Raw genomic sequence first — 11,976 nt, 5'->3', positions numbered from 1 at the left:
GTTGTGGAGGGAGCCAGTCAGCATGGAGGAAATCTCTGAAGAAAAGTAACATTGTAGGAGAATGGGAGGTGGAAAGGACCAAAATAGATTGAAATGCGGAGGTCATTGGGGTAGGTGGAATAAGTGTTGATATGGAGAAAATGTATGTATGTATGTATGTATGTATGTATGTATGTATGTATGTATGTATGTATGTATGTATGTATGTATGTATGTGTGTATGTATGTATGTATGTATGTATGTATGTATGTATGTATGTATGTATGTATGTATGTATGTATGTATGTATGTGTATGTATGTATGTATGTATGTATGTATGTATGTATGTATGTATGTATGTATGTATGTATGTATGTATGTATGCCTGCCAGTTATACATGTCAAGAAAGAGAGTGAGAAAAAGAAGAGAGAAAGAGAGAGAGAGAGAGAGAGAGAGAGAGAGAGAGAGAGAGAGAGAGAGAGAGAGAGAGAGAGAGAGAGAGAGAGAGAGAGAGAGAGAGAGAGAGAGAGAGAGAGAGAGAGAGAGAGAGAGAGAGAGAGAGAGGTTGTGATCGATGTTATAACGTAAGAGACAGTTATATGTAAATGAAGAGTGGGAGATGTTAGATTTTGACAAAAGGAAGACAGGAAGCTGATGAGAACTAGGCGAGGGAGCAGCATGAGAGGTTACTTAGGAGGAGGAGGGAAGAAGGAGGAGGGGGAGGGAGGAAGGAGGAGGGGGAGTCTGGGAGAGGAGAGGGAGTATGGGGTAGTGGAGAAAGAGACAGTTAAACAGAGCTGGCAACTGGCAACTTGGACTTTAAGATTACACGTTTCTATTGAGCGTATAAAAATAAATTTACGCAATTGAGTTTGTATATGTACGATTCTAAAATATCTTTTGTTGGTGTGGAATATACACCTTTCAGATTAGCTATCATGATAGTTGTAATAATAATTCTTTTTTTTAACAGAGATTATTTTAATATGTATATTTATTTTGCTTATCCGTAATGCAACAGTGAATGTCCAGCTTCTTGTGCCTTCTTTGAAAGTGTCACATTGAAAGGTGTTGAGTGTATGTTGCAATGACAGTTCAGTATAAAGCGTAAGGTGTCGCCAGAATTGCAAAATGCATTTCGAAATGTTATCCATTCAGTTTTTCAATGGACATTTGTCATGTCGTTCCTAATGATACTCATTTGTCAGAGTGATGTCCAGTGAAGTACCTAATGCTGGTAGTAATATCAGTCGTTGAAGGGGAAATACATATCAATTTTGAAACATGAATGCTTTGTCGACTGCCAATGGCGCCTTAGGGGAAGCCTGAGATATCAAAATCATAATATATATATATATATATATATATATATATATATATATATATGTATGTATGTATGTATATATATATACATACATATATATATATAAACATATATGAATATATACATATATATATACATATATATATATATATATATATATATATATATATATATGTATGTATGTATATATCTACTGTATATATACGTGTGTGTATGTGTGTGTTTACCTAGGTGTATTATATGGAAAGAGAGCTATGCTCGTAGTGACCCGCCTTTATATATTTCAGCATCTAGTTTATGTGTGTGTGAGTGTTAGTGTGTGTGTGTGTGTGTGTGTGTGTGTGTGTGTGTGTGTGTGTGTGTGTGTGTGTGTGTGTGTGTGTGTGTGTGTGTGTGTGTGTGTGTGTGTGTGTGTGTGTGTGTGTGTGTGTGTGTGTGTGTGTGTGTGTGTGTGTGTGTGTGTGTTTAATTATATGTATTTTTCTTAATGTGTCTGATTCAAGGAATTCCTATAATTGCCAGAACTTAGATATCACTCTATATTCTGTTGTGCTTATGATTTTTTTTCCCAACCCTTTTTGAGATTTCTTTAATCTTGGGAATTACTGAAATGACTTTCTGACCTATCTCATCTGGCTTCGTAAACTGTTGCTTGGCGACTTCTTATTTTCTTCTTCTATTTCTCTTCTTTGTACGTCAGGGATTTTGTGAGACAAGACGATGAAAATGTGTCTATACGTTCTGCCATTCCTGTCTGTAATACGTTTTTATTATTATCATTATTATCAATTTCGTTATAGTAGGGGTTGATATGATCCACAGGAGAATCGGAAACAGCAAAACATAAGAATAGGTCCCTGAACAACAAATTTATGGGAATTACAGTTTAGAGAATACCTGAAAATAGCTTTAACATTTGAGGACACAAGATTCAATACTATATTATTGTGAAAAGAGTTTGTAGGTACTGCAACGCTAACTTTATATTACATTCGAAAACATAATACATTGCTCACTATTAGTCCAAATTATAAACTGACATTTAATCAAGACCAACAAAAAAATCGACAGAAAAATAAAATATTACTGATAATGACTTATTTTGAATACTACGTTTTATGGTGCTTTAGTTTGTAATATGCAGCATCTTACATCTTATTTATCTTAACCAAGACAATATTGTTTGATATATCTCCCTATAACGTGTGTCATAACGAATAGCTACGTGACATCATGTCTTTACCTTCGAGACTAAAGCCTTGACCTATACACTGGACCACACTCGCTCTTGCGTCATCACACGCAAACGCAGTCACGGAGGCATGAGCATTCCTCTACTCACAATCACACACGCGCGTGCACAAACATACACGTACATACACACACATGCATACACAGAGTGGCGGACACTTGGAACAAACTGGGCGAAACAATAGTGTGTGCAGAAACCATTCACGAATTTAAGAGCAAACTAGACACTGCGAGATACAAAGGTGGGACACCACGAACATAGCTCCCTTCCCGTAAAATACAGCTAGGTAAATACATATACACAAAAACATGCAGACACGAACATACATAGAGAAATATAGACATAAACACACGTACAAGCATACACATACAAACACATACATATATAAACGTACACATGTATACAAACACACACACACGTACACACGTACACACACCAGCACGCACGTGCACACAAAATGCCCTTACATGTTCATGCAAGGACGGACGCTAACGTGCAAACGCACAAGAAATAGACATGAGCACGGTCATTCACAAAGGTGTAGGTAAGCTCCAGCTTATAATCTTTTCATGGAAACAAACATAAGGAAATGGGACGACATTGACAGACAGTCACATAAATGAGCATGCCAGCGGTCTTATAACACTCAAATATATAGTCGTGAAGTATCTCAGAGTCTAGAAGATAATAAGCCAAAAGCTGCCTTAACCTATTCCAATACTAAAACCACAGAAATGATCGAGATTCCGGGACACTAGGGAAGATTAGAATAAACGAGTTCACGCATTATTCATGTCCAGGAGTACACGCCTACGCATACTCACACGTCACGGACATACGAACGCACGCACACATAACCTTTCGGACAGCGCATGTAGTGGCCGATCACAGAGCCAGCGGTGGCGAGTTGAGAGAAAGGTACATACTTGCTTCACAATGCCGCTACTTTGCCAGCATGAGCATAACTGTAAGCAGACCGGAAAATGAACAGCTCCATACTTTACCTGGTTCTTTCTATCCATTCCAGACATACATGGACCAGTTGGCCCTATATGGCACATATATAACTAAGTTAAATCTTATAGTCCCACGAATGAATGGATGACGTTTTCCATACAAAAATGATATTTGTGATACATAGACTGCAGCTGTCAATGTAGGGAGAACAGGCGTTAGTGATGAAGATTTGGCATGTGATGTTGTCGGGTAGACGTGGCAACGCTGCATAATGTGTGTATACCTGAAGCGATCAGCTGACGCGGCTTATGTGTGACAGACCCTTTAAATTTTATGTTTATTGGTGAGAAATATAATTTGCAACCGGTTGGTAAAATAATTGTGGACGGTTTGTGAATGAACACACTTAAATGCATTCTTAACGGGAGCTACATAATTATAGATATAAATTAATTATTCTCATGGGCTATAGATGTGTGACCAATGCAACTGTAAAAATGATCAGTCTTATCAAATGATAACATGGAGTTTGTCATCGTGACAACGGCCAATAACTCCACTACTCAACATCTTTTCGTTACGTAATCGGTTTCTCACAATAAAGTGAACGAGCTAGCATTATGTATCAAAATGACATCAGTAGTACCTGCTGGGAAGTTCTTCAAAGTAGTGAATACTGAAACTAGTAAGTTGAGTGGAAGAAGGGCGAGAGAGAGAGTAGGGGGGGCGGGGTGGTGGGTGAGTTCAATGCACCAGCAAGACGTTATCTCCCCATCTGGCCGCTAGGTTGCAGGAGATTGTCACTTCTCTTCCTTTTCCATTCATTGTATGCGAGTTTTACAAACCATAGAACTACTCTAAATGGATTACAGAGACTATAAAGAAGCAATTATGGGGGAAAATAATATGCGGCTCTTAAGAAAGAAACGCCTGCGGTCTAAGAATAAGCTGCTCAAGAAGACATTGCCCCCCAACCTTCGAGCTTACCTTTTCTGTAGGTGCCGCTGTCGGTGATGCCGTTGAAGGGGCCTTCCTTTTCTCCGTCCTCAGTGTCAAAGGTCTGCTTGTTTACCTCCTGCTGTAGAGTCTGCGCCAAAGGGAGGACCTTCAGAGGCAATCCAGACCCCAGCAGAAGGTTGCTTTCGTCAACTACATCGCCGTCTGTTGGCCTCGACAGCGTCGAGGTGCAAGTAACGGCCAGTAACCCTGTGAGGCGGAGGAGCCACACACAAGGGTGACTCCAGGCCATAGCGATGTGAGAATTGGCACTCCATTTAGTAGAGTCCCGTTGGATCGAGGTTTGAAGCCATGGCGCTTACAGGAGTAATAGAAGGTACTGCTAAAGCCAAAGAAGGCAAGTTGGCAGCGTCTGTATGGCACTTGTGACAACAGTGGTTCTCAAGAACACCACTAAGTGATGGAATAGGCCGTTTCGCCTGTGTTTGTACGTGTGTGTTGGCCGGGGGAACTGTGCAGCGGCGCTGAAGGAGTTGTGCACGAAATGAAGGGGGAAAGGTGACGGGACGCGTCCGCGTTAATAAAGACCTGTCGGATCAAGGCCCTTGGCTTCCATGATGCGTGCACTGGGACTGACTGGAATGCCGGTTCGAAACACACAGGCAGGCGCCACATCCAATCCTACACCATTGCTGGGCGGCCACTAAGCATAAGCCCAGCGACCAGACCTCCTTAAACTTTGCCTCCCCCCCTCCTCCTCCCCCTCCTCCTCCTCCTCCCCCTACTGCCTGTCTCCGCCCTTACCGTCTAGCCCCTCCCCCACCCCTTTCGCCACGCCCTCCTCTAAGCCCGTCCTCCTCCTCTTCTCCCCCCCCTTAACCCCCACATGCCTTCCTCTTCTCTCTGTTTGCACTCTTCATAACATTTGTCGAATACTATACCTCACTCCTGTACCTCACCTCCTCTCACTTCACCTCCTCCCCCTCCAAATACTCTTCCTCCTCCTACTACTCCTCCTCCACCTTCTCCCCTCCTCCAATTCCTACTCCTCCTCTCCCTCCTCCACCTCCTCCACCTTCCCCTCTCCTCCTCCTCCTCCTCCTCCTCCTCCTCCTCCTCCTCCTCCTGCTAGTACTTCTTTTCCATCATCAACGTTTCTAATCTACTTTCTCTCCATTTCTTATTCCCTGTTTTATCAATTTACTTCAGTTACTCAGTCTTGCTTATTTTTTTTACATTCTCTTTCCTCGATGTCTTTATTTATTTTTATTTACCTTTAAAATCATCATTCCTATTTTTTTTTCTTTCTAAATTTTCTCTTCTTTCATTTCTTCCTATTTTTTCATCCTCTTCCTTCTTCCTTTCTTCTTCCTTTTTCTTCTTTTCTTCCTCCTTCCTCTTCTCTTAATCTCATCATTCTTTTCTCTCTCCTCCTTCTCTCTTTCACTAATAACTTTTCCTTTTCCTTCTTCTTTATTTTCTTCCTTTTTCTTTTTCTTTCCTTCTCATCCGTCTTTGCATTCTCCAAACTTTCTCTTTCTTTCTCATGTTCATGTTCATGTTCATTCTCATTCTCATTCTCATTCTCATTCTCATTATCATGCTCATGCTCATGCTCATGCTCATGCTCTTGCTCATTCTCATTCTCATACTCATACCCATACTCATACTCATACTCATTCTCATTTTCATACACATACACATACTCATACTCATTCTCATTCTCATTCTCATTCTCATTCTCATTCTCATTCTCATTCTCATTCTCATGCTCATTCTCATGATCATGTTCATTCTCATTCTCATATCCATTCTCATTCTTATTCTCATGTTCATTCTCATTCTCACGTTTCTCATTCTTATGTTCATTCTCATTTTCATTCTCATTCTCATTCCCATTCCCATTTACATTTCTATTAAATTTCCATTAACACTAACATTAACATTAGCATTAACATTAACATTAACATTAACATTAACATTAACATTAACATTAACATTAACATTAACATTAACATTAACATTAACATCAACATCAACATCAACATCAACATCAACATCAACATTAACATTAACATTAACATTAACGTTAACACTTCAATTCCCTTTCTCTTCTTTCTCTTTTTCTTTCCCTTTCCCTTTCTCATTCCCTTTCTCATTCCCTTTCTCATTCTCTTTCTCTTTCTCTCTCTTTCTCTTTCTCTTTCTCCTTCTCTTTCTCAATCTCTTTCTCTTTCTCTTTCTCTTTCTCTTTCTCTTTCTCAATCTCTTTCTCTTTTTCTTTCTCTTTCTCGTTCTCTTTCTCTTCCTCTTTCTCTTTCTCTTTCTCCTTCTCTTTCTTATTTTCTTTCTAATTCTTATTCTCTTTCTCATTTTCTTACTCATTCTTATTCTCATTCTCATTCTCGTTCTCACTCTAGTTCTCATTCTCATATTTTCCCATACTTTTTCCCTTCTCTTTCTTCTCATCCTCATGCTTATTTTTTCTCTTTTCCTTTTTATTTTACTCCTCTCTTTTATTGTTTTCCTTTTTTTTCATTTTATTTTAATTTATTTTTTGCATCTGCTTTTCCTTTTCCTCTTCTTCCTCTTCTTTCTCGTCTTTATCCTCTATCTCTTCCTTTTCCTCTTTCACTTCCTCTCCCTCTTCCTCATCTTCTTCTTCCCCTTCCTCTTCTTCTTCTTCCTCTTCTTCCCACCTCTTCCTCTTCTTTCTCTTTTACTTGTACTGTATCTTTCCCCTCTTCCTCCACTTCCTCTTCCTCTTCCTCTTTTTCTTTCTCTTATTCTTTCTCTTCCTCCTCCTCTTCTTTCTCTTCTACTTCTACTTCTTCCTCCTTTTCTTCCTATTCCGCTTCCATTCTCTCTTTCTCTTCCGCTTCCTCCTCTTCTTCCTCTTCCGCTTCCTTCCTCTCTTTCTCTTCCGCTTCCTCCTCTTCTTCTATTTTTTTTACTCTTATTTTTCCTCTTCCTCTTTAATTTCTGTTTATCTTCCGTTTCCTTTTCCTCCATCTGTTCCTGTTCCTCTTCTCATTCTTATTGCCCTTCCTCTATTTCTTCTTCTTTTCCTCTTCTTCTTCTACCTCCTCTTCCTCCTCCTCATTCAATATTTCATCCTCTTCCCTTCCTTTTTCTTCTTCCTTTTCTTTTCCTTTTTTCTTTTTCTCTGCGTCATATTTTACTTTTTTCGTTTTCATTATCCTTTTTTGTTTCCATCACCTTTATTTTTTTTCTTTCAATCTTCTATTTTACTTTTCATTTTTATTTTCATTTTCTTTTACAATTTGCATATCCTGTTGTTTTTGATTGTTCGTTTTTCACATTATATTTCCTCCTTTGAGACTTTTCTTCTCCTCCCTCTTCTCCTTTTCATAATTATTCTTCATTTCTGATCTTGTATATTCCCCCCCCCCTGTTATTCTCCTCTACATCTCCTTTTTCTCATTTTCTCTCTTTTTTTTTTTTTTTTTTTTTACCTTCTACCAACGGTTATCTCTCGTTCTTTATTCTTTCTCCTTTTTCTCTCTTTTCTCTTTTCCTCTTATGTAATTATATTTCTATACATTCTCTTTTTCTCCTACTCCTTCTTCTAGTTCACTACATCATCTTTCTCCTTCTCCTCCTCCTTTTCCTCCTCCTTCTCCTCCTCCTCCTACTCCTTCTTCTAGTTCACTATATCATCTTTCTCCTCCTCCTCCTTCTCCTCCTCCTCCTCCTCCTCCTCCTTCCCCTCCTCCTCCTTCTCCTCCTCCTCCTCCTCCTCCTCCTCTTCCTTCTCCTACTTCTACTCCTAGTTTACTGTATCCTCCTCCTCCTCTTTCTTCTCCTCTTACTTCTCCTCCTCCTCTTCCTCCTCCTCCTCCATAACTTCTCTTTGGATTGCTCCACTCTTTTTAATTTATCTGTTTCCTTTTCTGCTACTCCTAGTCCTCCTCTTCTGTTCTTGATTCTCCGTTTGCCTTCTATTCTTTGTTGCTTAGTGTGAATTTTTCATTAATACTATATTCTTGTACATTTGTACTTTACATGTAACATCAGTCTCTCTCTCTCTCTCTCTCTCTCTCTCTCTCTCTCTCTCTCTCTCTCTCTCTCTCTCTCTCTCTCTCTCTCTCTCTCTCTCTCTCTCTCTCTCTCTCTCTCTCTCATTCTCTGGATCGGTCATTACTGACTGTGAATGTAAACACACCCGCAATTGACCTACTACTATTTCGAAAAAATTATAGAAGATCCAGCTAACTACTGTCTTCCAGCCTTAGCTGTTGTACAAGTAGTTTTAAGGGACATAGGACCTAAGGACTTAGTCAATATTTACCATAGGAAAATCTTATCCCTAACCAAAAAAACCCTGTCCAGTGCTCAGCCCGTGTGCGCATGCGCAGTTCGAGGAGTATGACGCATCTTAATGTCATACCCACGTCAATGCAGCGCCACTAGCTGCAATTGCCTACATTCTGTCATATTGCTGAGGCAACACGGCTTCTTATGGACCGGCCACTCTCACCGATATTGATATCGACGTCACTCTCAGTGAAGACGAGGACATCCCTGAGCAACATTGGCCTACATTGCCAATGCACGAGCAACATGTTGGTACCACACCATGGCAGCCACTGCTCCCTACTACCCAGCCCGCCACCACCACTGCCACTACTGCCAACACTGCCAACACTGCCAACACTGCCACCGCAGCCGGCACTGCAGCCGCCTCCACTGCCGCCACCTCCACCGCCGCCAGCCCCACCTCCACTCACACTCACACCATCACCACCAAACGATCTGCTGACCAGACTTCGAACACGAGGGAATCATATTCTCCAGCTTTTAAGTCTTTCAGGCACGACGAGAACTCGCAAACTAAAGCTTCCAATGACTCCCTCTCTCAGCTTCACCCTCAATTTCTCCCCCACAGTTCATATCCCCTAATTCCCAATACCTCCCCTGCTTTCGCCCCCAGAACCACTTATGATAAACTCATCTTCCGTGAGAATCCGACTGTGGATACGAAACTTTGCTGATTTGCTGAAATTACCAAGTCATTCAGGCTCGATCTGGAGTTAGATGAGGTGGAAAGGTCTGCTGTCACATCTCGGTATACGGTATATATATTTCACGTAGACGTACCGAGATCATTGACAATGCTACGAAGGGCAATTTCTTATCCTTGAAGATTGATGTTCAAGACTCGATCGATAGGCCACGTAAATTCCCCACGTATCTCGTCATCTGTTATACTGTCGGTGTTGACCCGTCCCAATCAAAAATCTTCCGAGCGTATACAGTGTGCGCCTCTTCCACCAATACGAGACACCCATGATCCATCTTGTTATTGTCTGGAGCCACCCCTAACTACCATCTACAGAACATCACTTCAGCTTCCTTAGTTGCATACCACCGTGCGAGTTCCAAAAGATGACGAACAGCCCTGGTGCTTCAAATGCTGGGGTTGCGGACATATATCTCAGTATTGTACTGCTTCTACTAGCAAGTGTGGCTGATGTGCAGGTACTCATCCGTTCCGCACCTGCCCACATCGCACCCTCTCTCAGCCCACCAACACTAATGAAGTCTTTACAGGCGACCTGGATCCCACTTCCAGTTTATCCATGTGGAGATGAACCCGCTGTCATGAACCTCATGTGAATGTATGACACGGATGTACGAAGCGCGCTCAGGTTGTAACCTCCAAGATTTAATACGCGCCATCACCACACCTTCGGTCGCACACAAGAGTCGTCCCACCACTGACACTCTCAAACCTGCCTGACTCGCCGCAAGTAATTGCCCTTCACGAGGCCGTTGCCAACCTAACGGCACGTTCCACAACAACTACAACGCGCTTTGACGTAATTAGAAATCACATTGATAGCCTCACCGCATAACAGCCCATGCTATTCAATATGTCATGGAAGACTACATTATACACAATCACGCACGCAAACAACACAACATACACTCTATAAAGGATTTGTGGGAAAACCCCGTTTCGGCCGTGGCATTCCTTGGGAAGACCGGACTGCATGGGCAGACAGTCTAGGGAACAACAACAATAACAACAAGCCTCCACTGAGTGCACCCTAGCCACGCTTGTCGAATCCCACCAAGTCGTCATCACGACTGTCTCCACCTTCTCCAAGAAACTGGAGGCCCCCACCAGCTGGTTCGAAAAATTCAGTAACCAAATACCTATCAAGCCACACGCCTCAGAACAGTACCACCTCCACGTCATTGTCTCCACCAGCCACCTGTAAACCCAAACGCAGACTTCGCTAATGAGATAAAATATCACATCATCACTTAGAATGCTTGTGACATTAACAGTTATCCGAAAATTACTTCCTCAAGAGCCTGGGACAGAGGCTACGTAGCGTATGACCATCATGTAAGGAATGGCCTTCTAAATTACATTCATTTTTCCATCCCTATCAACTCCCGTAATGCTCTATCCATGATGACATGACACTTCAACTCTTTGAGATAGGCAATGGAAAGCTGAGACTCTGTAATGTTTACTCTGTTCCAGGAAAAATCAATTTCTCTGGCTTTCCCCTTCCCACGTCTCACGGTGTGATCTACATGGGGGACTTCAACACCCGGTACCCTGCCCTATGAGATGTCTCCCTCTCTCCAAACTGCAGTGGGCTACCTCTCCTCGAGTATATCCTCCACCACCGCCTAACTCACTGGCCCACTAGGGGTGCCACACACTCCAGAGGAGGCATGCTCGACCATATCACATCTGGTCTAGTAGCGACACACGTAAAGCGCCTTCCCATACAGACTATTTTCTCTGACCACATCGCACTTGGGTTCCTGAACTCCCTACGAAGTGGGCCTTCTCCTCTTCACATCCGCCTACGCAATTCCATTCCACCGAAGTAGTGCCCCAACTACGTCTCTTACATCTCCACTCCTCTACTAACATTTGATCTCTAGTCACCTGAGAACCTGTACTCTTCCCTCGTTGCTTCAACACATGATTTTTACACCCATTATGTCACAACACCACACATCAAAAGATGCCGCGAGGTCCACGCCTGGACGCTGGACCGATGCATCTTACAGGCGGAAAAGATGGATGAAAGAAATGGTCTCGTCTTTCAAAGACAAATACCTGTTAATATACTGCAGTACAAGACATCCAGAGATGACCTCGTTGCCTTGCATCATTGTGCCCATACCAAGTCGTGGAAGAAATATATCAATAGCATCAACCACCAGACCAGCATTGGCTCTATATGGCATCTGATAAACAAAGTCATCAAGAAGAAACCATCGAGTGCTCTCCACCACAGCCCAGCCCAATATGAACAGGACTTGCTAAGTATTTGGTCTAGACAAGCACAGGCAAACAATCTTCCCACCCCCATTCAAGAAGCATTCTCCACAAACAAAAATATCCGCACCCTGCGTCTAATGGCTGCATTATTACAGACGGAAGAAGATGACATCGTGCCTAGCATTGAGAACGAACTGCGTCGTGCTCTTGTCACAAGCAAACCAACAG

At 42.0% G+C, this 11,976-nt stretch overlaps 1 protein-coding gene across 1 annotated transcript in view; it reads right to left on the bottom strand.

The window, feature by feature from the left end:
* Positions 1-5,167, bottom strand: part of LOC143026909 (uncharacterized) — a 34,720-nt gene extending 29,553 nt beyond the window's left edge. Inside the window, exon 1 of the mRNA XM_076187693.1 lies at positions 4,503-5,167. Coding sequence (XP_076043808.1) covers positions 4,503-4,764 — 262 coding nt within the window. The 5' untranslated portion in view covers positions 4,765-5,167. The remainder of the gene's footprint in view (positions 1-4,502) is intronic.
* Between the last annotated feature and the right edge of the window lie 6,809 nt (positions 5,168-11,976).

This window comes from Oratosquilla oratoria, chromosome 7, assembly GCF_046742065.1.
Source record: "Oratosquilla oratoria isolate Oo_2021 chromosome 7, ASM4674206v1, whole genome shotgun sequence".
Lineage (NCBI taxonomy): Eukaryota > Metazoa > Arthropoda > Malacostraca > Stomatopoda > Squillidae > Oratosquilla > Oratosquilla oratoria.
The sequence above is the reverse complement of the archived record's forward strand: the minus strand, read 5'-3'. Positions and strand labels throughout refer to the sequence as shown.